The following is a 27,881-nucleotide window of genomic DNA, read 5'->3' as shown; positions in this document are numbered from 1 at the left end:
TTGTCATAGCTTTTCTTCCAAGGTACTTCCCTAGTGGCTCACACAGTAAGGAATCTGCCTGCAATGCAGGAGACATGGGTTTGATCCCTGGGTTGGGAAGATCCCCTGGAGGAGGACATGGCAACCCACTCCAGTATTCTTGCCTGAAAAATTCCATGGACAGAGGAGCCTAGCGGGCTACAGTCCACGAGGGTCACAAAGAATCCGACTTGACTGAGTGACTAACACTTTCACTTTCTCCCAAGGAACAAGCGTCTTTTAATTTCATGGTTGCGGTCACCATCTGCAATGATTTTGGAGCCCAAGAAAATAAATTCTGTCACTGTTTCCATTAATAGTTATATATATTAATCCCAAACTCCTAATTTATCCCTCCTCTTTCCTCTTTTGTAACCATAGGTTTGTTTTCTGTGTTTGTGAGTCTATTTCTATTGTGTAAATGAGTTCATTTGTGTCATACTTCAGATCCCACATGTAAATCATATCATGTAGTATTTGTCTTTCTTTGTCTGACTTACTTTACTTAGTATGATAATCTTTAGGTTCATCCATATTACTGCAAATGGCATTCTTTTGTTCTCTTTTATGGCTGACTTTTCTGTTGTGTGTGTATGTATGTATGTATGTATACACACACATACACACACACCCCCCACATCTTCTTTATCTATTCATCTGTGGATGGACATTTAAGTTGCTCCCATGTCTTAGCTATTGTGAATAGTGCTTCTATGAACATCAAGATGCATGTGCCTTTTTGAATTAGAGTTTTTGTGTTATCTGGATATATGCCTAGGAGTGGGATTGCTGGATCCTATGTAGTTCTATTTTTAGTTTTTTAAGGAAACTCCACACTTTTTAATATAGTAGCTGCTACAATTTGCATCCCCAGCAATAGTGTAGAAGGTTCCATTTTCTCCACACTGTCTCCAGCATTTATTATTTGTAGACTTTTTGATGATGACCATTCTGAACAGTATGAGGTGATACCTGAATGTCATATTCTTATAGTAACAGCCTGGTAGCGGTGGTGGTGGTGTAGTCACTAAGTTGTGTCCAACTCTTGCGACCCCGTGGACTATAGCCTGCTAGGCTCCCCTGTCCATGGGATTCTCCAGGCAAGAATACTGGAGTGGGTTGCCATTCCCTTCTCCAGGGAATCTTCCCAACCCAGGAATCGAACCCAGGTTTCCTGCATTGCAGGCAGATTGTTTACCGACTGAGCTACACGGGAAGCCAATAACTGCCTACAGCTAGAAAATAAACTTGGGAAGTATTTAAATGGAGTTAGAGGTATATTTGGTTCATAGAAATATAATTTCTACTGCATGCCTCAGGAAATCATAATCCCATTAGCTTAATGGAAAATAATATTGAGGATTGTTTAGTTCTTGAACATCACCTATTTTTGTCTTGTGTGTGTGTATGTGTATGTATACCACAAAATAAGTAATAGATAATGAATGCATGGCTTATCCTAATGCAAAACAACTCAGCTCTATTAATATACTAATTGACATGTGCCTAGTTAGCAAGGTCATCTTACTGATGATGTGGTGTGCCTAATTTATGTAGAGAGAGGAAAGAGTGGTACTAAATTTAGTGCTGTTACATCTGAAGGTGGTTTGTCAAAAAGACTATATTGTCTTTTATTATGTTCAAAGTATTCCTCATCTACAAGTATGATCATTTTTAGTATGCTTGAGATGTGTAATCTCTGCTAAAAAGTTATGTCAATAAGATATATACGATAAGGAGTCTATATGTAGGAAATCATCAAATTAAACACTGTAATTCTCTAATTTCTTTGCCTCTCATTTGTATTTATGAATGTTTTAAGTTCCAACTCTAGAATGTAGTTGCTAGTCGATTTGGCCAGTATTTAATATCTAAGACTGTACGACCCCGAGGACCACAGGGGCCCTGGGAGACTGCACAAATTAATTTGTACAGTCTGGATATAGTTCAGGTCCAGTAAAACAGTCATTCAACTCTGGTTCATGGGCCATGTCCTTCAGTCTGGGTTCAGAGTACACACTGGAATGAAAATGAGACTCTGGGTAAGTTTAGGTCTGTATCTAGCTAGGCTGGTCTTTTCCAACAGGTCCCGATAAGATTGGGTGGTCATTTGGGGATGAGGTATGAATATTTAGTGAAGGAGTGGGAGTGGGGCATTCTAGATGTGTGGCACAAAAAGACAGAATTGGGAGAAAGGGGTAGGATATTAAATATTTGGAGGTTTACTCCATCGTGACCCCCTAACTTGTAGCATTGTTGGTCCTAGATTATCCCTTTCTGATGATGCTCTAAGCAGAAAATTTAATATCGGCTTCCTCGTTTATTTTTTTTTACCTCCCATTTTTTCCCCATTATTTATAAACTTGGCTAGGTGAATGATGTTATTTTTGAAACTTTTACTTCCTCATAATATTCTTTTGAATTCTTTTCCATTATTATTCCTTTCTCCCAAACAGGTTTCGACTGGCTTTAAGATTCTATTCAAATCAACTTTAAAACCCAATTTTCCTATTTTGGAATTACTCTTTTCCCTTTATTTTCTTAAGCCACAAATGCAGTCACTTAATGTGTTTCACATGTGTGCTTTCTAAATGCTGCCTTCCATGATTGTCTCCCTTTTATCAGGAATGAGTTGCACAGATAGTTTTATTTATCCATAGGTGTCTTGCTCTCTGGCAAAGCTATTCTGTTTGAATCAGGCACCTAGAAAATGTTTCTTCTCTGCCCTCTTCCTACTAGCCAGATCAACATGAAGTAGGGAGATAAGAGAATTCTCTTGAGAGAATATGGGATTCAAAAATAGATAGTTATCTGAACAAGATGCAAAGCTCTGATCTGAAATGGCAAAAGAGTCCTGGGAGTAGGATTTTATAGATCTTTCTTGCTCAGGAGCTGAGCCTCTTTCGGTTGAATTCGCTCTTTTGCTCTGCCTTTTATTATTGGTGTAATCGGCCTCAGGATCTTTCATGAGTGGTATTTTCTTTGCTGCAGTTCTCACTTTTCTGTTTTCTTTGTTAAAAACTGTGTTAGGAACCACAGGAAATGTGTTATCCTTCAGTGAAACAAGAGCACATCAAGTGGTTCAGCAGAAATCAGAGCAGTTCATGATTTATAACCAAAAGCAGCTCACGAGGATTTATCCCTCCGCCTACCGCATCGATTCCAGTAACTTCAACCCTCTGCCCTACTGGAACGCAGGTTGCCAGCTAGGTGTGTATACCTCTGGGAGGAGCAGTTCTCCGTGGGTCTTGAGTCTAGGCTGCTATGTTACCTAATTCTCTTAAACTTTGAACTTGCGCAGTGGCACTGAACTACCAGTCTGAAGGGCGAATGATGCAGTTAAATCGAGCCAAATTCAAGACAAACGGCAATTGCGGCTACGTTCTCAAACCCCAGCAGATGTGCAAAGGTGTGTGTTGATTTCATAGTCTTACCTCTGAATGCAAGACACCTTTACTGAAGGAGCACTCGGAAAAGCAGAGTGCCTCAGTGTTTTGCAACATGATTTTTAAAAACGAGAAAAATTATGTATTGGAATGTAAATAAAGAACTCTTTTTAAAAAATACTTATTTTTAATCGAAGGTTAATTGCAATATTGTGTTGGTTTCCAGCCATACTTCAACACGGATCAGCCATAGGTATACATGTGTCCCCTCCCTCACACCTCCCACCCATCCCAGCCCTCTAGGATGTCACAGAGCCCTGGTTTGTGTTTCCTGAGTTATACAGCAAATTCCTGTTGGTTGTCCCATTTTACATATGTTAGTGCATATGTTTCCACAATCCTGTTTCTGTTCGTCCCACCCTCTCCTTCCTGCCCCCGCTACCCTGTCCATAAGTCTGCTTTCTATATCTGCATTTCCACTGCTGCCCTACAAATAGGTTCATCAGTACCATCTTTCTAGATTCCATATATATATGTTAATACACAATATATTTGTTTTTCTCTTTCTGACTTCACTCTGTATAATAGGCTCTAAGTTCATCCACCTCATTAGCACTGACTGAAATGTGTTCCTATTTAATGGTTGAGTAATATTCCACTGTATATATGTACCACATATTCTTTACCCATTCATCTGCCCATGAGCATCTAGGTTGCTTCCATGTCCTAGCTGTTGTAAATAGTGCTGCAATGAACACTGGGATACATGTGTCCTTTTCAGTTATGGTTTTTTCAGTGTTTATGCCCAGTATTGGGTTTGTTGGGTCATATGGTAATTTTATTCCTAGTTTTTTAAGGAATCACCATACTGTCTTCCATAGTGGCTGTATCAACTTGGAATGTAAATAACTCTTGTCACCAGTGTTTAATAATTTGGTAGCCTTCCCTAGTAGGCTGGTGTTTGGCCTTCCATTGTAGCTCAGCTGGTAAAGAATCTACCTGTAATGCAGGAGACCCCAGTTCGATTCTTGGGTCAGGGAGAAGGGATAGGCCACCCACTCTAGTATTCATGGGCTTCCCTTGTGGTTCAGATAGTGAAGAATTTGCCTGCAATGCGGGAGACCTGGATTCAATCCCTGGGTTGGGAAGATCCCCTGGAGGAGGGCATGGCTACCTGCCGGAGTCCAGCCCTGGTGGATCCAGGGAATTCGAAGCGGGGACGGCGTCGGCGAGGATCAGGACACAATTGCTTAATTAAACGTTAATTAAGGATATAAAAAGTGGTGAAATAAGGATAGCTCAGTGAGGAAATTCAGCGGAGAAAAGAGGCTGAATAATTCAGCCAGAAGGTGAGAGAAAGAATGACATGGGGAGACCAAGCTTCGGTGAACAAGGCCCGCACTTTATTTTCCAAAGTAGTTTTTATACCTTAAATTATGCATAGAGGATAATGGGGGAAGGGGTAGAGTCATGCAGTAAGCCAGGCTTTCTTCCTGCAAACTTATCATATGCAAAAGTTTAGGTGATTTGCATCATCTTCTGGCCCGGAGGCCTGTTAACATTTTAAGACCCTTTCTTCAGAAAACTTATTTTTCTCTAAAGGTGATTAGTCAGGCGCCACCCTCCAAAAGCATTAGATAAAGTTGCATTCCTACAGGGCAAAGGTGTGGTGGGCTATAACAAGAAAAAGAATTAATTCAAGGGTCCAAGGTTACAAACATTAAAGCTACTACTTACACCAATGATATTAATCAATACACTGCCAGGGACACAGCAGGTAAGGGATATGGAAACTTAGCAGCAAACATTGGCCCAACAAGTGAAAAACCCTTCACCAATACAATTTCTAATCAGTCTTTTAACTGCTCAAAGGAATCTGTATTTAGACAGTTTAGAACATCTCATGCTTCTCACAGTTGGGAGGCTCTGAATAATCACATGTGGCCGGAAAAACCTATTCAGGCAGGCTAGAGGATTTCCAAAGGAGTTTGTAGGTTGAAACACTATCACACCCAGCAACTTTATTAACTGGAGCTGTAAGTTAACTTTTTTCAGAGAGAGGTAGTAGGGGACAGCCCTCTGTAAAGTCAGAGGTGTAGGTGAGAGCACAAAGCAGAAAGTAGGCAGACTCTGGTTTTGGGTGTAAATGCTCGAGAATTTCCAGGGGGACTCCTGAGGCTCAATCCCGCCTTTGCATATGCCTAGCCTCCTTCCTCATGACCTTTGCCATGGGCAGAGTTCCTCACGCTGGCTCCTGACAGCTACCCACTCCAGTATTCTTGCCTGAAGAATCCCCATGGACAGAGGAGCCTGGCAGGCTACAGTCCATGGGGTTGCAAAGAGACACGACTGAGTGACTAAACCACCCACACAGTATATTTAATTCTTTAAATCCCAGGCTCCTCTGTCCCTGGGTATTCTCCAGTCAAGAACACTGGAGTGGGTTGCCATTCCCTTCTTCAGCATGTGTGCATATGTATGTGTAATTTCCATGCTACCAACCTTAGATTTTAACCTCTATTTCTCTTAGGTACCTTCAACCCTTTCTCAGGTGATCCACTTCCTGCCAACCCCAAAAAACAGCTCATCCTGAAAGTGATCAGTGGACAACAACTCCCCAAACCTCCAGATTCCATGTTTGGAGACCGAGGAGAGGTAAGCCATGTATGACCAAGTGGTTAGTTATGTGATTATCTTATTGTGTTTACATTTCATCTGAGGGTGCTGTGTATGTATGTGTGTGTGTGTTTGTAAATGAGCCCTGACCTCAGCTTCTCAGATATTAACTGACTTACTGGCAAAGTACACACAATTCCTTCTGGAGTGCAGTGCATCATCTATTTTGGAGGCATGAGTGCAATACAATTCAATTGACAATCCAAGAAGGACACTGGCGATGCTAAGTTGAGATGCAAGGAGCAATTTTGTTATTAATAGAAACACTGAACAGGAGAATGTCTTACGCTGTCTGCATTTTTCATCTGCTGAGACCCTCGTCTCTGCTACACATCGGCCACCTGCTCCCTGGTCACAGGCCACTCTTCCCTTGCTGCACTTCTGTTGCATGACTTTACAATGTCTCCCTCTGTGACCACAGCCTTCGCTCTTCCCAGGGCTGTCATTCCATGATTCCCACTATACCTGCTCTTGGCCTTCTTGGCCTCTGTTTCCTCTCTATCTGTCAGCCTCACCTCTGCTCTTGTCCTTCCTCTCAGGAGTTGTCCATCACTTCAGGCTATTTGCCACTCCCACCTATTAAACTATCCTTTCTGGATCTTGAATATCAATGGGGAAACCACATAGCTCTGAGTGGTCCCACCATCAACTCTGTCTCTAATCTCTGATGAATTCTGCAGTGCCGTCCCAGGTCCACCTGATCAGCCCTCCATCACATTTCCTGCAGCAGATATTGTCAACCTCTTCTCTCCTCATACATGTATTCTCATCACTTTCTCATCTTTAGCAGATGGCTCCATGTCCTGCCTCTTAGGAAGTAGAGCTTCAGGTGGGACCGTGTCTTCCGTATCATCTGTAATGCCTCTGGCCTAGTCTCAGCCACCATCAGCTCTTGGCATTTCTGCTGCAGTAGGCTCTCAGCTCACTGGTCTCCCCGCTTCCGTTCTGTTCTCTCAGCAGCAAGAATAATTATGTTGGTAGTATCAGAAAGTTTCTCCTTACTTCCTCTTCTTTCCCTTTTCTCTTTGTTGTCTGCAGAAGGGAAGAGTCACTTCCTATATTTCCCCTAAACTTTTTGCTTTGAAAAATTTCAGTCCTTAGAAAAACTGCAGGAATAGCAGAATGAACACTGTATCTTCAGCATCTAGATTCATCAATTAAGTTACTAAATTTTGTTACTTTCGCTCTATCTTCCTTTCATGTGTAAATGAGTATATGGTAAATATTCATATACAGTTTTGAAAGGGAGACGTAAAGCAAATATAACAAAGTTTAATTATATGTGTGTGTATTTAATTATACACACACACACACACACTCATACATATATATATATATATATATACCTTTTCTTTTCTTTGGAGAATTGAGAGTAAGTTAACATCATGACCCAAACCCCTAAATACGTCAGCATTTCTCTCTCTCTCTTTTTAATTTAATATAAATAAATATACTTATTTTTAATATTTGGCTGTTCCAGGTCTTAGTTACAACCTTTGGGATCTTTAGTTGCAGCGTGTGGGATATAGTTCCCTGACCAAGGATGGAACCTTGCACTGGATGCAAGGAGTCTTAGCCAATGGATCACCAGGGAAGCCCAGGCATTTCTCTCTTAAAGACAAGAAGATTGAGACTTTCCTGGTGGTCGAGTGGTGAAGACTCCATGCTCTCAGTATAGGAGGGGTCCAGGTTCGATCCCTGTTCAGGGAACTTGATCCCACATCCCACAACTAAAGATCCTGCATGCTTCAATGAATACCCAGCACAGCCAAATTAATTCATTAATTAATTTTTAAAACAGAACAAAGTTATCCTGTATAACTGCAATACAGTCATTACACTCATGTTATTAGATATTGGCACAATAATATATTTTTCTGCTATTTTATTTTATTTTTTATTTCTTTTAGACCCTCAGAACAACTTTATCCATCTTTTTAAAATTTTAAAATACAGTTTTGAAAGATTACTTTCCATTTACAATTATTGCAAAATATTGGCTGTATTTTCTGTGTTGTGAAGTACATCGTTGACCATATCTTACACCCAGGAGTTTGTTAGTACAATAATTTTATCTAAGATAATATCTGTATTCAGTTTTACCCCATTGTCCCAAAATTGTTCTTTTATTATTTTTTTTCTTTTTAGATTCAGGATCCAATTAAGAATCACACATTGCTTTCAGTTGTCATTTCTCTTTGGTCTTTTAAAATGTAGAACGGTTTTCCAGTTTTGTTGTCATTATATTGCTATCTTTTAAAATAAATGTCCAAGCTAGTTGTGTCCATAATGTCCTTCAGTTTGGATTTACCTGATTGTTTGTTCATGATTTAGTTCAGTTTCTCAGTTGTGTCCGACTCTTGGCAACCCCGTGGACTACAGCACACCAAGCTTCCCTGTCCATCACCAGCTTCTGGAGATTATTCAAACTCATGTCCATCAGGGTCTTTTCCAACTCATGTCCATCAGGTCTTTCGCATCGGTGGCCAAAGTACTGCAGTTTCAGCTTCAGCATCAGTCCTTCCAATGAATATTCAGGACTGATTTCCTTTAGTATGGACTGGTCTGACCTCCTTGCAGTCCAAGGGACTTTCAAGAGTCTTCTCCAACACCACACTTCAAAAGCATCAATTCTTCGGCACTCAGCTTTCTTCACAGTCCAACTCTCACATCCATACATGACTATTGGAAAGACCATCGCTTTGACTAGATGGACCTTTGTTGGCAAGTAATGTCTCTGCTTTTTAACATGCTGTCTATGTTGGTCATAGCTTTTCTTCCAAGGAGCAAGTGTCTTTGAATTTCATGGCTACAATCACCATCTCCACTGATTCTGGAGCACAAAAAAATAAAGTCTGTCTCTATTTCCATTGTTTCCCCATCTATTTGCCATGAAATGATGGGACCAGATGCCATGATGTTAGTTTTCTGCATGTTGAATTTTAAGCCAACTTTTTCACTCTCCTCTCTCACTTCCATCAAGAGTCTTTTTAGTTCTTCGCTTTCTTCCATAAGGGTGGTATCATCTGCATATCTGAGGTTATTGATATTTTTTCCGGCAATCTTGGTTCCAGCTTGTGCTTCATCCAGTCCGGCATTTCTCATGATGTACCCTGCATATAAGTTAAATAAGCAGGGTGACAATATACAGCCTTGATGTACTCCTTTCCCGATTTGGAACCAGTCTGTTGTTCCATGCCCTGCTCTAACTTTTGCTTCTGGATCTGCATACAGATTTCTCAGGAGGCAGGTAAGGTGGTCTGGTATTCCCATCTCTTGAAGCATTTTCCACAGTTTATTGTAATCCACACAGTCAAAGGCTTTGGCATAGTTGATAAAGCAGAAGTAGATGTTTTTCTGGAACTCTCTTGCTTTTTTGATGATCCAACAGATGTTGGCAATTTGATCTCTGGTTCCTCTGCCTTTTCTAAATCCAGCTTGAACATCTAGAAGTTCACGGTTCACTTACTGTTGAAGCCTGGTTTGGAGAATTTTGAGCATTACTTTGCTAGCGTGTGAGATGAATGCAATTGTGCATGATTAGAATAAACATATTTGTCAGGAATGCTACATGGGCAATGTGTTTCCTTCTCAGTGCATCATATCAGAGGCCACATTATGTCAGTTTATCCCAGGACTGATAATGTTACTTGGCTAAGGGAGTTTCTTCCAGATGTTTTTCATTGCATAGTTATCTCTTTATCTTTGTAATATATAGTTTGTGGTATTAAAGGATCTTTTAAATGTATGAGTATCTTTATTTTATGGTTAAAATCCAACCTCTTTATCATGGCTCACGAGGTTCTCTGTCAGAAGATTTTAACTCTTTCTTGAGCCACAGAACAAGATGGTATCAGATGAGGCCTTTGGGCACTTTCTCAGTGTTTTTAAATGCATACAATAAACAGATAAAGTGATACTTTAGGAAGCTGCTGCTGCTGCTGCTAAGTCGCTTCAGTTGTGTCCAAATCTGTGCGACCCCATAGACGGCAGCCCACCAGGTTCCCCATCCCTGGGATTCTCCAGGTAAGAACACTGGAGTGGGTTGACATTTCCTTCTCCAATGCATGAAAGTGAAAAGTGAAAGTGAAGATGCTCAGTCGTGTCCAACTCGTAGTGACCCCATTGACTGCAGGCTACCAGGCTCCTCCATCCATGGGATTTTCCAAGCAAGAGTACTGGAGTGGGTTGCTATTGCCTTCTCCATTAGGAAGCTAATTATATTGAAATTAACTTATCAATATATTAGAAAGAAGTTGTGACATACAACTATGTGTGCAATAAATAGCAGGATCTAGAGAGGGGTTGAATAACTATTAGATGAGTATGGGTGACATAGAGATTTCTGTCATGACCGTAATGTGACTTAAACATCTGTGATTTCTGTCAGACACAAAGTTATAGTACTAATATTCTACTATTTGTGCTTTATGGAAAATGAAAATGAAAATACAGTTTTCCTCTCGTCTTGGCTCGTTGAATTTGCCATGAACCCTACTTATTTAACTTATATGCAGAGTACATCATGAGAAATGCTGGGCTGGAAGAAGCACAAGCTGGAATCAAGATTGCTGGGAGAAATATCAATAACTGCAGATATGCAGATGACACCACCCTTATAGCAGAAAGTGAAGAGGAACTAAAAAGCTTCTTGATGAAAGTGAAAGAGGAGAGTGAAAAAGTTGGCCTTAAAGCTCAACATTCACAAAACTAAGATCATGGCATCTGGTCCCATCACTTCGTGGGAAATAGATGGGGAAACAGTGGAAACAGTGTCAGACTTTATTTTGGGGGGCTCCAAAATCACTGCAGATGGTGATTGCAGCCATGAAATTAAAAGATGCTTATTCCTTGGAAGGAAAATTATGACCAACCTAGATAGCATATTCAAAAGCAGAGACATTACTTTGCCAACAAAGGTCCATTTAGTCAAGGCTATGGTTTTTCCAGTGGTCTTGTATGGATATCAGAGTTGGACTGTGAAGAAAGCTGAGTGCCGAAGAATTGATGCTTTTGAACTGTGGTGCTGGAGAAGACTCTTGAGAGTCCCTTGGACTGCAAGGGATCCAACCAGTCCATTCTAAAAGAGATCAGTCCTGGGTGTTCTTTGGAAGGAATGATGCTGAAGCTGAAACTCCAGTACTTTGGCCACCTCATGCGAAGAGTTGTCTCATTGGAAAAGACTCTGATGCTGGGAGGGATTGAGGGATGGAGGAGAAGGGGATGACAGAGGATGAGATGGTTGGATGGCATCACTGACTCGATGGACATGAGTTTGAATAAACTCCAGGAGTTGGTGATGGACAGGGAGGCCTGGCGTGCTGCGATTCATGGGGTCGCAAAGAGTCGGACACGACTGAGCATCTGAACTGAACTGAACTGATGGGACCAGATGTCATGATCTTAGTTTTCTGAATGTTGAGCTTTAGGCCAACTTTTTCACTCTCCTCTTTCACTTTCATCAAGAGGCTCTTTAGTTCCTCTTCACTTCCTGCCATAAGGGTGGTGTCATCTGCATATCTGAGGTTATTGATATTTCTCCCGGCAATCGTGATTCCAGCTTGTGCTTCATCCAGCCCAGCGTTTCTCATGATGTACTCTGCATATAAGTTAAATAAGCAGGGTGACAATATACAGCCTTGTCATACTCTTTTTCCTATTTGGAACCAGTCTGTTGTTCCATGTCCAGTTCTAACTGTTGCTTCCTGACCTGCATACAAATTTCTCAAGAGGCAGATCAAGTGGTCTGGTATTCCCATCTCTTGAAGAATTTTCCACAGTTTATTGTGATCCACACAGTCAAAGGCTTTGCATAGTCAATAAAGCAGAAATAGATGCTTTTCTGGAACTCTCTTGCTTTTTCCATGATCCAGCAGATGTTCGCAATTTGATCTCTGGTTCCTCTGCCTTTTCTAAAACCAGCTTGAACATCTGGAAGTTCACGGTTCACATATTGCTCAAGCCTGGCTTGGAGAATTTTGACCATTACTTTACTAGCGTGTGAGATGAGTGCAGTTGTGCGGTAGTTTGAGCATTCTTTGGCATTGCCTTTCTTTGGGATTGGAATGAAAACTGACCTTTTCCAGTCCTGTGGCCACTGCTGAGTTTTCCAAATTTGCGGGCATATTGAGTGCAGCACTTTCACAGCATCATCTTCCAGGATTTGAAATAGCTCAACTGGAATCCCATCACCTCCACTAGCTTTGTTCATAGTGATGCTTTCTAAGGCCCACTTGACTTCACATTCCAGGATGTCTGGCTCTAGGTCATTGATCACACCATCGTGATTATCTTGGTCATGAAGATCTTTTTTGTACAGCTCTTCTGTTTATTCTTGCCACTTGTTAATATTTTCTGCTTCTGTTAGGTCCATACCATTTCTGTCCTTTATCGAACCCATCTTTGCATGAAATGTTCCCTTGGTATCTCTAATTTTCTTGAAGAGATCTCTAGTCTTTCCCGTTCTGTTGTTTTCCTCTATTTCTTTGCATTGATTGCTGAGGGCTTTCTTACCTCTCCTTGCTATTCTTTGGCACTCTGCATTCAGATGCTTATATCTTTCCTTTTCTCCTTTGCTTTTTGTTTGTCTTCTTTTCACAGCTATTGTAAGGCCTCCTCAGACAGCTATTTTGCTTTTTTGCATTTCTTTTTCTTGGGGATGGTCTTGATCCCTGTCTCCTAATGGAGTAGCCATCATGGTCAAAAAAAGAATCCCGAAATGCAGTACTTGAATGGTCATATTTATTAACTGCCCCCAAATCCAAGACCTCCAGTGGTACAGTTTTACCATATGGTTCTATTCTAAGGAAAAACTTCTGTTTGCAAAGAATTAATTCAAAATGTGTAAACTTTAGCTGACTTATTTAGTAAACCAAAAATATGTCTATCCATCTGTCTCAAAGTGTTCTTCCATCAGACCTCTATCTTATATTCTCTGACACTCCCCTTCCCAAACTGTATTTTTCTTACTCTCCAAACTCCTAAAACATTGTTTTCCCAGAGTTAGTAACTCCCTCCTTTCTGGGTCCTTTAGGATTTTATTCCTTCATTGCTCCTTGTCTGGTACTGGAATGACAAAAGAGAGCTTACAAATGGCCAACAAAGGAAGATTCCTCCCCCAGAGGACAGGGATGTGGGGGAGGTAAAGGTTTTTTTTGGTCGTGCTACCTGGCATGTGAGATCTTAGTTCCCTGCAGTGGAACCACTGGACCACAAGGGAATTCCCTCATATTTTTCACCTTTTTAAATATTTTAAAATTTGCATCATAGTACTCAATTGATTTAACTATGTTAAATTGCACAAGTGTGGATAACTTGATTAATTATTATGTACCCAGATCAAGATAGAACATATCCAGCACCCCCAGAAGGCTTCCGTACACCTTCTCAGTCAATATCTACTCCTAAGCCTCTGCTCCTTCCATCAAATACCAGCCCAATCACAATAGATTGATTTAGTCTGTGCTTAAACATTATGTAAATAGACTCTGACATATATGTAAATAGACCCTTATATATACATCAGTTCAGTTCAGTCGCTCAGTCGTGTCAGACTCTTTGCGACCCCATGAACCGCAGCACGCCAGGCCTCCCTATCCATCATCAAATATTGGAGTCTACCCAAACCCATGTCCATTGAGTTGGTTATGCCATCCAGCCATCTCATCCTCTGTCATCCCCTTCTCCTCCTGCCCTCAGTCTTTCCCAGCATCAGGGTCTTTTCAAATGAGTCAGCTCTTTGCATCAAGTGGCCAAAGTACTGGAGTTTCAGCTTCAATATCAGTCCTTCCAGTGAACACCCAGCACTGATCTTTAGGATGGACTGGTTGGATCTCGTTGTAGTCCAAGGGACTCTCAAGAGTCTTCTCCAATACCACAGTTCAAAGCATCAATTCTTTGGTGTTCATCTTTCTTTATAGTCCAACTCTCACATCCATACATGACTACTGGAAAAACCATAGCCTTGACTAGATGGACCTTTGTTGAGAAAGTAATGTCTCTGCTTTTTAATATGCTGTCTGGGTTGGTCATAACTTTCCTTCCAAGGAGTAAGCGTCTTTTAATTTCATGGCTGCAGTCACCATCTGCAGTGATTTTGGAGCCCCAAAAAATAAAGTCAGCCACTGTTTCCACTGTTTCCCCATCTATTTGCCATGAAGTGATGGGACCAGATGCCATGATCTTAGTTTCTGAATGTTGAGCTTTAGGCCAACTTTTTCACTCTCCTCTTTCAGTTTCATCAAGGGGCTCTTTAGTTCTTTTTCACTTATATATGTAAATAAATATATACCCTTTTATGACTTGTTCCACTATTTGGTTATGTAGAGAACTTTGTTATCTTTTCATTGTTCTATAGTTTTATTAAATGAATATTCCACTGTTTATCCATCCAACTCATTATGGACATTTAATTTGTTTCCAGTGTGTGGCTATTATGAATTCACCTGCTCTGAGCATTTTTGCATAGACAGAAGCTCTCATTTCTGTTGGGTACATAACCTCAACTAGAGTCATAGATTCATTGGATAAAGTTTGTGTAGCATTAGTAGATATTGGTAAATAACAATGTAATCTTTTTTCTTTCATGCCTCATATCTGCCTCTGTTGCACCTGAAACAATTTTTCTTAGTAAGCACCTAAGTGGATTGCTGTTGATATATGACATTTTGGCTAATATTCTTCAATTAACATATGTGTAGAAATGTATCAGTGGTAATAACTAATGCTTTTAATCTTTTTATAGATCATTGATCCTTTTGTTGAAGTTGAAATTATTGGATTGCCAGTAGATTGTTCTAAAGATCAAACTCGTGTGGTAGATGACAATGGTAAGATCTCTGTTCACTTTTAATAAAGATGCTCTAGAGGTAGAATTTGCACCAAAAATGAAAAACGTGTCTGTGTGGGCTTCCCTGGTGGCTCTGACGATAAAGATCTGCCTGCAATGCAGGAGACCTGGATTCAGTCCCTGCATTGGGAAGATCACCTGGAGAAGGGGTAGAAAGTCAAGAGGTTCATTGGAAAGACTGATGCTAAAGCTGAAACTCCAGTACTTTGGCCACCTCATGCGAAGAGCTGACTCATTGGAAAAGACCCTGATGCTGGGAGGAATTGGGGGCAGGAGGAGAAGGGGATGACGGAGGATGAGATGGCTGGATGGCATCACCGACTCAATGGACATGAGTTTGAGTGAGCTCCGGGAGTTGGTGATGGACAGGGAGGCCTGGCGTGCTGCGATTCATGGGGTCGCAAAGAGTCAGACACGACTGAACGACTGAACTGAATTGAACTGAGATAGGCTTTCAGAGGAGTTTAAAGAAAGTGATTTGAGGGTTCAAGAGTAGTAGAAACTTGTTACTTAGGAAATAACATGCTTAAAGTAAGTAAGGTTCCCATACTGCATTTTCCTACCAATGCTCAATGAATTTTTTTAGTCTCAGAAGTAATTGAGATGTCATCACTAAATCAACAAAAAGTATGAATTCTCTTGTTCAGGAGGGACATCTCAATGATTTTAAGTCCATAATTATTTCATTAGCTAAGGCATTAGGGTTAAGTGGCTGATGCCTCCTTAATACATATGTTTAATAACACTGATTTTCAGTTTTAGAAAAGAAAAACAAACTTATAGAGTACTTGAATTTTTATCTATTTAATTAATTCATCTGGGAGAATTTTACCAAGAAATAAATGTTTTTGGCTTATAGAATTTTCGTTAAATTATATGCTTTTCCTATTTTTTCAGTACCTATGAAAATATATCATCTTTCTTGTATTAAGGTCTGGCTTCATGAGATGCCTCTGGGAGTCAACAGGGCCTCATCTCACTTGGCTCTGTCACTAGGGTATGACATTAGGCACATCATTTCCTCTGAATATCTGTTTTCTCAAGTATAACATGAGCATTGTATTTCCTGTGTTAAAAAATGAGCATGGATTACTTGCATATTTTTTGTAAGAGCTACATATTTTTGAAAGTCAGTAATGTATATTTTTTCATCAGTTAGGGAAAGAACCCCTGCCCTACCACCCTTAGAGGATTGCCATAAGAATTAAATAGGATAGTATATGTATAGTGGGTCTCCCTTGGTGGCTTAGCAGTAAAGAATACACCTGCAATGCAGGAGACAAGGGCTCAATCCCTGAGTTGGGAAGATCCCCTGGAGAAGGAGATGGCAACTACTCCAGTATTCTTGCCTGGGAAATCCCATGGACAGAGGAGCCTGTGGGCTACAGTCTACAGGGTCACGAAAGAGTTGGACACAACTGAAAAATTAAACAGTGACAACAACAACATTTGTACAATAACATTGAAACCTTACAGAATGCTTGCTGGTGATGATAACAGCAAACATCTTGGTGGGTAAGAAGCATCGCTTTATTGGGGTGGGGTAGGGGTGGGGGAGAGGAATCATTCTTTATTGTTTTTGCTAAAACAGTATTCTTAGCTCACTACTATAGATGCTTTTTGAGCTTACTGAAACATTTTAAATATTGTCTAAAAGAGCCTTCTCTACAATGCAGTTTTGCTTCAAGGATTATTAGAATTGATGTAATAATTTACAGGCAATTTTCTTACCAATTATTTTCTAGCAATGGGGGTAAGTTCCAAGGCTTTATTTCAGTAAGGCATCCTGGGGTGGCTCTGTTGTCTTCACCAGTTTAATAACCATTGCAAGCAATTTTCACTGTCTGCTTTGCAGATGTTGCCGCTAAATAATTTTTAGCCAACCGCTTTTGCTTTTTCAATTTGTTTTTTCCTATTTCTCTCAGGATTTAACCCTGTATGGGAAGAAACCCTGACATTTACAGTACACATGCCAGAAATAGCTTTGGTCCGGTTCCTCGTGTGGGATCATGATCCAATTGGACGAGACTTTGTTGGGCAAAGAACTGTGACCTTCAGCAGCTTGGTGCCTGGTAATTCTGGCTGAACTTTTCTCTCTAGACCATTCCTTGTTCTTTGGAAGATGTGATATGCAGTATACACGATACATGGCATATATGATATATAAAGTATGTGTTATATGATAATGTGAGTGTTAATATAACTATTGTAAAGTCAGGTATTTAATTCTATTTCACCCATGGAAAAGCCAAACATGAGTTCAACTAAAAGGTAACTACTTCTCTTTTATCAGGCTACCGGCATGTCTACTTGGAAGGACTGACAGAAGCATCTATATTTGTCCACATAACAATCAATGAAATCTATGGAAAGGTGAGAATGATCACAGGGCTTAAAGTCACATGCAACAATAATATTGTCCCTAACAAAGTTTTTAATTCATTGCATAAAAGGAACGTAAACCTCGACAAAATTTTTTGAAAGGAAACTCTAGGAAGGCCAGCCCACGCCATGCTCCATGTGCTCTCCTGCCCTGAGGTCCTCATTCATGTGCTCCTTCCTCTGTTTAGGGGTGTGTACATGTCCCCTCCACCCAGTGGCCCTTGCTGGGCTTAACAGACCTGAGAAAACTATTACTCTCTCAGGCAATCATTTGTTTGACTAAAACAGTCAAGCTGGAGTTACATGTTTGAATTTTATTATAATCCTTAAAAAAAAGACTCAGCTGGCTGCAGTTGGAAACGTAGTCTCAGATGTTTGAATTACCTGTACTAACTGGGTTGTGATCCCAGCCAGTTCTAGACAGGATGCATTCATTCAAGTGTCATGTATTTAACCAGAAACCTAAAAATCATGAATGAATTAAAAGCCACCCACTGAACTTAAAGGAAGAGACCGTACCAGTGTCTTCGGGCTCTCTCCCAATGATAGTTTCTTCACTGTGGAGCTCACTTGAGGTTTACATATCTATAGGCTCTCGTCTGGTAATGCCAAGTCACTGGGGATTTAGTGACCGGAACCATTTTCAGGACTAGATGTGATTCGGAGGGCCTCGGGCCCAGGAGTGTCTGGTGCTCTTTATCAGAAGGTCAGCATATCAGAAGGTCTGGGGCTCCTCCTCCAGAGGAGGTTTATACATTTATTATACAGAGGTTTATACATTCTCTGTGCTTCTGCTTCCTTATCTGTACCTACTTCATGAACAAATACTTTATCTTTAAGAAGCTGCCTGGCACATAGTAAATGCTCAGAAATGTCAGCTAATATTAATATTAAAAAGACTACAATCTGACTGGTAGGGAGCAGACCAGTTTGCCCCGAAATAGGAAGTATGTGTTTATTCTCACATCCGTCAGTTGGGAAGGGTGAGGATCCTAATTTCTAAGAGTGGTAAAGTTTTATGTCTTCTTGTGTTCAGTCCTAGATTGTGCTGCTTGCTGAGATCTCTCCTCTGGCCTAAACATACACAAATGTAAATTATCAAAAAGTGATTCTTGAATTTCTTAGGAATCCCAGGCAAACTAAGCACCATCTCTAGCATTTCACATGCTTGAAGGAAATAATAAAATTCAGAATTTGTTTAAAACTTGAGCCAGAAATAACAGGAAAGAGAATGTGTTCTCTAGGGCTTATGTCTCTCTCCTACGTAAATGTCCATGTATAGTGTAAGTCATTTATTACCTTCAAGGTGTGTTTGCATTGAGAGGCATAAACCACAATGTGGTGATAGTGAACTGAGCAATGAATGAAACCTGCAACTAAAAATTCAAAGTGGGAGAAAGGGTTTACAGAGCATATGTGTTGTATCATCTTCTGGTTTTACTTGTGCAACCTTCTTGAATGAGGCCCAATTGTGTTTTGTTGTGCTTTTTTCCCCCCTTGCAGTGGAGCCCTTTAATACTCAACCCCAGTTACACTATATTGCACTTTCTAGGAGCTACAAAGGTAGTTTCTCAGCATGGTGTTTGGTTCTGGCTGGCGTGTTTCTATCAGTGGTCATGGCGGCATGCTCTCTCACATCGCTCCATCGTCCTGCTTACCACTTTGAAACTTGCGTCTGTTGCTTTAAGGAGGCTCAAGTTCATAACAGTCTGTTCACTGTGGAAACTCTTCCTACCACCTTGTCCTGCCTTCTTTGGGCAGGAAACTCGTGGGCAAGCTTGGTTGTGAAAATGGGAGGCTGCCTTCCTCCCAAAGTCAGGTTGATGAGACATGCATGATGTAGTGCAAACGTGCTGTGTGCTGCCGTTTTCTTGGTTTGAATATTCTTCAGTGGCTGTGAGATTTCGTTTTCTATCCATTTTTCATGCAGATGTCACTTGAGAGGCAAGTGGTTGACACAGTGGTATTTGCTTAACTTCTGCTTGGTCCTTTTGTGTCTTCAGAACAGACAGCTCCAAGGTTTGAAGGGGCTGTTCAATAAGAATCCCAGACACAATTCTTCAGAAAACACTTGCCATTACATTCGGAAGCGATCGATTGGAGATAAGATTCTGCGACGCACAGCCAGCGCTCCGGCCAAAGGCAGAAAAAAGAGCAAAATGGGCTTCCAAGAAATGGTAGAGATGAAGGATTCTGTTTCTGAGGCTGCAAGAGATCAAGATGGGGTCCTGAGAAGGACCACGCGGAGTTTGCAAGCACGCCCTGTCTCTATGCCTGTTGACAGAAGTCTTCTTGGGGCTCTGTCGCTGCCTGTATCTGAAACCACAAAAGACACTGAAGGAAAGGAAAACTCTCAGGGTAAGATGCTTTAAGTTTCTCTGAGAATACACCATTTTAAGACACATTTTAGTGTCCTTAATTACCATGATAACATGGTTGGCATTTTGTAGTCAAAGTAAAATATTCTGAAAAATAGGTAATTACATTACAGTGTTACCTTTTAGACCAGATTTTAAACTTTGGCGAGAGGGTGCTGGAAGAGCAATTTCCTAGTCACCTACAGCCTCAAAATAACATTGACATCTGAAGTCGACAGTGAGGGACCAGGGGCGATGGTGGAGAGCGTATGGGCCTATGAGGTGCAACAGAAGGAGGTGAAACCGGCAAACTATGAGCAGGGAGCGTGGTTTTCTTAGCGGGTACCATAGTTACTGATTTTCTGAGGAGGAATAGAATTATATTGACTTTTCTGAGGTGTAGTTTAGTTGTATTTCTTTCTCACTATGCAACATGTTTCCACAATTGGAAATGTTTATGGAGAAAGAGGAAACGCCAGCTGTTAAAAGTAAGCCACTTTCTTCACTTGAGAAATCTCTGCTTCCTCAAGAGGGAGCTTATTTGATGTTTTCCTGTGGCCTCTGTTTCCCTCCCCTGGATGTGGGCAGGGAAGGAAGCATGTCTGTAGCTCCTGTCCAGTTATAAACTCCTCAGGCACAGGGACCAGGTGTTACCTATCTTTTCCTCTAATGTGAGCATAATGGTTCACTTGAGAACTTGATAAAGAGTGGTATCTGTTTTACGCGGTACCGAAGAGCTCTGTCCTTGTATCAGTGACTCCTCCCCCACCCTATTTTAGATAATTCAAGCGCCAAAACTGTATGCATTTGATTTCTCTGCAACAGATACGTTTTAATTAAATCAGAATCACCTCAAACAGTAAAAGGTGATCCCTGTTCCTTTTAGCAGAATTCTTTCATCATGCAGTCTAATTTCAGTGATTTCTTTTCTCATGAATACCACTTATTGATTTTTATTGTCAGATATGATAGGAGGACAAATCAATTTTTCAATGGCTTCTTTGAAGGAGAAAAGGGGAGTTTAATGTTTGAAATGTTGCTAAGAGTAGTATTGGAGAAGAGATGAATACATGCTTTAAAATTTATTTTAAAACTCCACTTTGGGGGAAGTAAACTATAAATAAAGTCCATTTGGGGAGGGAAATAAAGCAAAAAATGGTAATAATTAATCCCGTTAAAACCACAATTAAGATGCTAGTACTATTTAGGTGAGTTAGAAAGCAATAGTTGATATTTCTTTCTTGCACTTAAAAAACAGGAACTTTATATAAGTTATTCATATATATATACTATAATATATTTAGTAATACATAAATATAAAACTTGTAAATATAGAGCAATACATAACCATGCAATGATTCAAGTTACCATGTAGAAGAAAAATTAAGTGGAAAAAATTCAGAATACAAAATTGTATACATAATTTTATAAAAGCTTACAGTATCTATCTGAGTGATAACACCATATAATATTTATATTTTCCTTATAATTTTGGGGTTAATCAAGTTTTTATGATGATTTTTTTAGTTAGGAAAATAATAAGTTAAGTATATTCTTTTTCAATTTTCATAACTGAAAGCATAAAGTGCTATTAAAATAATGTGATTAAGAATATTAGCACACCTAATATTGTCTTAACAGTATACTAAACAGGATGGGTTACCCTGAATTAATTTAAATTGTGTATTTTTTTAAAGTTTTCCTTCTTCTGCCCAAGATCTTGCTGCCTTTTTTAGGGGAGAATGAAATATGAAATCTATGTATTTAAACTCCAAAAAATATGATCAATGGGAAATTAGATATTAGCAATGCCATAGAATTGGTGACCAAGTCTTTATTTTTACATTTTGAAGTCAACAGATATTGATATTCTAATGCATTTATTGCACTTCCAATTTGGTTTTGAAATTAAATGGTCAAATTAAGTCTTTTGCCAAAATGTTTTTCAAAATGATTTGTGGGTTTTTTTGTTTGTTTTTGTATCTTGCTTATAGTTACCACAATACTTTGTTTAACAGAGCTGTCTTGTTCTGTTTTTATTGCCATGCTTCTGTGTAGTACAAATCTGAATAGGAAACAACTTAAGGTAATCTTCACTGTAAAAGTATGGTAACTCATTGACATTTTTTTTTTACAATGAATATTACATCCTTAGCTGATGTAATAGCTATTCAAAGGGAGGCTCCAGTGAAACTATATAAATATATTTTACCATTTATTCATCACACAGACACTTTGTTGCAAATCTATGCAATCCATGATTCTGTCACAATGTAACAGATTTACATTTTCCATTTGTCTGTCTGAAGGCAAACATGAGTGTTTGCAGGTCCTATATAAAGTGATATATGTCACTTAAAATATTGTTTGTTTCATTCAGCAGAAGATAAGGATGCCAGGAGAGATGGGAAGGCAAGTGTAAAAGACCAGCATCTTCCAAATTTCAACAAAAAGTTATCCTCTTCCTCCAGCGCTCTCATCCACAAAGACATCAGCCAAGGGAACTCTGCTGTTTCTACTGCCAACTTGTCAATCACAGAACAGTTAGTGCCAGGTCCAAAGGGTGGGAGAACCAAATCAAACATGTTAAGTGATTGCTGGGAACATCAGTGCCTCAGCAGATCCCTCTCTCCAAGGCAGCATTTGGCTCATGATCCTGCAGTTAGCCCATCAAAAGATCTATGTGGTGTGAAAACCAAGGAAAATGGGAATGCTGGGGGCTTCGTGGTAGGGAAAAGCACATTGTCAGGAAGCATCCTTTCTCAAAGCAATCTGGAGATTAAGAAGCTGGAAGGTAACTGGGATAAGGGCAGAGCTGCAACATCCTTTTCTTTGTCAGACGTCTCTACACTCTGTTCTGATGCACCAGACTTACATTCCACTGCAATTCTCCAGGAGAGTGAAATTTCCCACCTTATTGACAATGTCACTTTAACAAATGAGAATGAGCCTGGCAGTTCCATCTCAGCACTGATTGGCCAGTTTGATGAGACCGGCAACCAGGCTAACCCTACAGTTGTTTCTCATCTTCAGAGCCCCAGTGTGATGTCGGGCCATCCTCCTGTGCCCACCATGGACCTAAAAATGCCCTTCAAGCCTGGCTTTTCCAATGGAAAACCCAAGTCATCCTTCCTGTGCTCGTCTCCTGAGCAGATTGCACTCTCTGGACACGAGACCTGTGAATGTTCAACACACACAGCTGTTGGTGAAACTATGTGCACTCCTGTCTCTAAAATGAAACCAGACAATGACCTTTCTGGGAAGGCCATGACTGGGGCCATAGAAAACAACCTGCCTCAGTCCTCTAATTCTTCTCACTGCTGGTTACCAGAAAGTCCCACCCATGGGAAAGACTGGGAAATCCTGAAGAACCCCAGCCCTGCCACTTCCACTGACTTGACACTGGAGGATGTAATAGCTGCTCCTACTCTCAGTTTAAATTCTGGGGACAGCAGTCTCGTAGAAATGGATGGAGACTCAGAAAATCTGTCCCTAACAACCTATGAATATAGGGGAGAGGGCACAAGTCACCTCACTTCTCCTTTAAAAGTGAAATACAGTCCAGCTGCAGTGGAACATTTTCAAAGAGGCTTGAGAAATGGCTACTGTAAAGAGACTCTCCACCCTTCTGTCTCTGAAATATTCAACAATACTCAAGATGTCAAAAATCAAAATATCTCTCATCTAGCCTATCAGGGTGCTGGGTTTATGCATAATCACTTCTCAAATTCAGATGCAAAAACGAACCAGACCTCTGGGCCCCTGCCTTGTGCTCATGACTTGCATGCCCCTGCCCCGGAGCAGTCCACACACTCTGCTCTGAAGCTGTCCAGTCCGTGCAAATCCAAAAGTCTTGGGGACTTAACATCAGAGGACATCGCCTGTAATTTTGAAAGCAAGTACCAGTGTATTAGTAAGAGCTTCGTTACCACTGGCATCAGAGACAAGAAGGGCATGACTGTAAAAACAAAGTCGTTAGAGCCTATGGATGCCCTGACCGAGCAGCTGCGGAAACTTGTGTCCTTTGACCAGGAAGATGGCTGCCAAGTGCTGTACTCCAAGCAAGATGCCAATCAATTCCCCAGGGCCTTGGTCAGAAAGTTGTCATCCAGAAGTCAGAGCAGAGTGCGCAATATTGCTAGTCGTGCCAAGGAGAAGCAGGAAGCCAACAGGCAGAAGAGTGTGAACCCCAGCACTGTGGGAGGAGTGGTTCTTCGAAGCAAGCCGTGCGCGCCGGCTCCCACAGGGAACCGGCACTCCACGGGTTCCTACATCGCGGGCTACCTGCGGAGCGCCAAGGGCGGCAGCTTGGAGGGCCGCGGCATCCCCGAGGGCGCATGCGCAGCCCTGCGCTCCGGCCACGTCGACAGGTTCTGTTCACATCATTCTGTTCTGCAGACCGAACCCAGCAGTGATGATAAACCAGAAATTTATTTTCTTTTGAGACTGTGAATTACATAAAGCTGCATTTTCACTGTTAATAAGATATTCTGTAGAATGTCTGAGTTTTTAGGAAATATGGTCCTTGGCTTTGAGATGATTTTCAGATGTATTTTTAAACTCGTATTACAGCCTCCTTTTGACTCCGTGTGTTCTTTTTGCGTTTGTATATAGACCCGGGTGACATTTCCTGTGTACCTCTGATCTTTCCTCACTGAGGTGTGAACTCTATTGGTATGATATATGTGCATGCCCTAGATGTGAAACTTCTCAGCAGTTTGGGTTCTATGCTTCACCAAGACGCTCTTTACTCTGTGCTCTCAGCTCACGGTCACAAATATAGTCATTTTTACTCTCTGCTAAGAGATTTTTACAAAGGACAAAGGGATGAATTCTTTATTTTAAAGCCATTACCATCTTTCCTAGTTTTCCTTCTTTATTGAGGAGCTCAGATGCATTTTTATAACTCAGTTAAAAGAAGATTTAAAAAGTTACCTACCTTACCTTTCAATATTTCTCTACCCCACCCAGAAGGAGAGTTCAGAGGAGATGGGTAGCTGCCCTCCCCACCCCCCAACCATACCCTCTCATTTTAGAGCCAGGTGTGAGGGTCTGAGGAATAAAGCAAACTTCTGTATATAAGGACAAAATTGTTTGTTTTACATAAATTTTGTTACATATTTTTGCTAATGGCTTTGTATGTAACAAGAACACAGTTGCCAAGCTATTTGTTGTATTTTTGAATTTTCTGATTAAATTATAGGCTGCAAATAATGGCTTTCAGGATGAAGGACTTCCAGCATATGCTAACAATGACAGTAGCACAAATTGAAAACTTCCCAAAGCTTTCAAGAAAAAAAATATTTTCTCATGCTAAAACCCAAGTGAATATAGATAATTAGAAGAAATCTTTTCCCTTCAGGGAGCCAAGTAATTCTATTTTAGTACCAACATACATTATTTTCACTGTGAATCCATTTTTTATTGCATGTTCAGATGTCCCTCTTTGCTTTTTTGTAATGTTAACTGCAATGATGTTCTTCTTGGAATTCATGAAAATATAATTAAAGGAGATTTTTAAACACTTGGTGATTTTTTTTTTTTTTTTCAAAATTGAAGTTCATGTGATGACTGTTGAGTAGGGAACCCAGAGCTCTTGGAAATATTTGCCTTTTCATCTCTTTGCAATAGAAGAGATCACTTCTATGGGGACAGTTTTAAGCAGCATTTTATGTCCTTGAGTGTTTTCACTCTGCTTTCAAGACAGTATTTGCAAGGTGACTTGAGAAGAAATGGAAATGTAATGAGTTGCTTTGCATTTGGTGATGATGTTGCAAGTTAAAAATCCTTCCCAAATCCTGCCCATGGCAGGAGTGGAGTTGGTAAGCAGGCAATGCCGGCAAGAGGCTGTGTTTGACAAATTAGACCACCTGAAGCTTTGCTGTGTGGGGGGAGACTGGAGAGGAAAGCAGTTGGATCCTGCTTTCTCTCATCAGCCTGCTGCTGCAGAACCTGGATCCTGTGCTTCACCACCTCCTGATCCCAGCCAGGTGCCCACCCAACTCCTGCTCACCTTCAGTTGCTGCTGCCACCTCTTGGCACTGCAGCTGCTTCTCACTCCTATGCCAGGACTCCATGGAGTCCCTGTTTCTGGAATCGCATACAGGTTCGGAGCCTACCACCATGGCCACTTTGCTCATTAGTCCATTGCACAAGCAGTGAATCTAGCAAGGAGAGAAACTGACCGGCGCTCAGAAAATAGGTCATTCTGTCTCCCTGGTTGAAGGTCTCTTTGTGGCTACGCCTATTCTTTCAGAGTCACTCCTGAGAGACTGTAATGTGGCCGTGATCACAAACTGTCTTTGACCTGAGTTCAGGGTCTTTCTTTCTCCATCAGTTGGTTATGGGGAATAGGTGTGGCTGAGAGAGTGGCATTGATGCAACAGAGGCAGGTGATATGGAGATCAAGGCCAACAGGCATATTTTTTGCATCTTCTGGAGTACTTGAGTCTTCCTAAGTCTACTGTTTCTTTCATGTAATAGTTCATTTTTGTCCACTCAACCCTTTCCTGGGAGTTTCTGTTAACACTGAGCTCATGATGGGCTGCTTCAGCTGCACAGTTACTTGATGTGCCATTGTTAGGCTCTCCTGCTTTACTTCAGAGGGTATGGCCCTTCCTATTCCAGACCACTGGACCTCTAAAAATCTTACTGATGTCGCAGGCCCCTTGATCATCAAGGACTTGCTGCCTTCCCTCTGACACATTTGTGTTTTAATAGGACATTTGAATTACTTGACTGTTCTCCTTATTAGGTCCAATTAGTAAAATGTCAATCAGTGTAGAAGCCTGGCACAATGCACTGAAGAAAAGCAAGATGGTGGAGATCAGTATAGACTAGACCCTGACAGACAGCAGAAAATTGATCCAGACCTAGAGAGAGACAGTGAAGACTTACTGCTGTCCTTGCAACATGAAGATGAACTGCTTTTGATCCTCTCTTTTGATGAGAATCAGACATAAAGCATTCAGCAAAACAATAGTCACAAATGAAGTGCCAGAGGTTGAGTTGATCTCCTCCCATAAAATTCCTATCTAGCGTAGAAGCTGTAATTGGAATAGTATTTTAAATTTATAGTAGTCCATTGGCACCCACCATGATCAACATGGTTTTGGGGGGAAGGCCTGGTACGTGAAATGAACAGATGTATTATGGGAATCACCATCATTGAATCTTTTAAGTCTTTTGGTACTGATTTCTGCAATTTGTCCTGGCAGATATGGCTCCTGATTTTACTATCTTGGCCTGGATGGAAGGTGCATTGTACCTTTTAAAATCATATTATTCCTTAATTCATAGGTCAGGAAACCAAGGGCCAAGTTCTAAGTGTATCTATCCCATTAGGCATTCAGAGACTAGAGACAGAGCAACAGAGTGGGTCCTTGGAACTATTGGATCCATTGCAAGATGAACCCAAACACCATTTACAATCTGGTGTCTCTAAGTCTCCCTTTTAATTGGAAGACCATGGTGGTGGTGTGGGTTCTCTAATATTGTCAGCTGTGATCTCATTCTAACCATCCTCAAGATGTCTAGAACTTTCCTGGTTGTCCAGTGGTTAAGAATCTGCACTTCCATTGCAGCAGGCACTGGTTCAATCTTTAACTGGGGAATGAAGGTCCTGCATGGTGCAGCAAAAAAAGAAAAAAAGATTTCTGGGAATTCCCTTTTCTGCAGTGCACAATTACTCTGGCAAGTTTGAGGAAAGGTTAGAGAGAAACTTGCCATGATCTGGTGGCATTGTGGGAACCCTACATTCCGTTTAATCAACGGGCTCTGGCTCTGTGAACTGACTTAGATCTAGTAACTGAGGATTGCAGTTTTCCATCCGTGTCTGACAGCAGCATTATGATCATCAGTTTTCAATTCTTTTTGGTTGTATAAATCAAACAAAAGACTAGTCAGTGGTCTTCAAACTGTAGCATACTTTAGCAAATTACCTAGAGGATTCATTCAAACATAGATTGTTGGCCCATATCCCCAGAATTTCTGCATTAGTAGATCTGGAGTGGGGCTTGAGAATTTTCATTTCAAAGAAGTTCCTAGGTGATGATAAAGCTGCTGATCTTAGGACCACTAAGAGCTCCCACACAGGTGGCATGTTCCCTCCTAGAGAATACACTCAGGTGGTGGGTTTGCATGTCTTCATTCTAATATTCTCTTTTTCCTGAGCCTTCTGATTCCTTTCTCACTACTCTGCCAAGTAAGTTCCCA

General features: G+C 40.8%; 1 protein-coding gene across 1 annotated transcript in view; it reads left to right on the top strand.

Annotated features, from left to right (window-relative positions):
• PLCH1 (phospholipase C eta 1) overlaps positions 1-25,191 on the top strand; it is a 252,287-nt gene extending 227,096 nt beyond the window's left edge. The window contains exons 20-28 of the mRNA XM_086391373.1: positions 3,049-3,228; positions 3,320-3,427; positions 5,935-6,059; positions 14,824-14,908; positions 16,854-17,000; positions 17,222-17,301; positions 18,814-18,873; positions 19,314-19,668; positions 22,048-25,191. Of these exons, the coding sequence (XP_086247499.1) occupies positions 3,049-3,228; positions 3,320-3,427; positions 5,935-6,059; positions 14,824-14,908; positions 16,854-17,000; positions 17,222-17,301; positions 18,814-18,873; positions 19,314-19,668; positions 22,048-24,119 (3,212 nt within the window). The 3' untranslated portion in view covers positions 24,120-25,191. The remainder of the gene's footprint in view (positions 1-3,048; positions 3,229-3,319; positions 3,428-5,934; positions 6,060-14,823; positions 14,909-16,853; positions 17,001-17,221; positions 17,302-18,813; positions 18,874-19,313; positions 19,669-22,047) is intronic.
• Positions 25,192-27,881: the final 2,690 nt, after the last annotated feature.

The sequence above is a fragment of the Bos grunniens genome, chromosome 1 (genome assembly GCF_055505025.1).
Source record: "Bos grunniens cultivar Pamir isolate PY7600 chromosome 1, Bosgru_T2T1.0, whole genome shotgun sequence".
NCBI lineage: Eukaryota > Metazoa > Chordata > Mammalia > Artiodactyla > Bovidae > Bos > Bos grunniens.
Note: the sequence above shows the minus strand (reverse complement) of the source record. Positions and strands in the feature narration are given on the sequence as shown.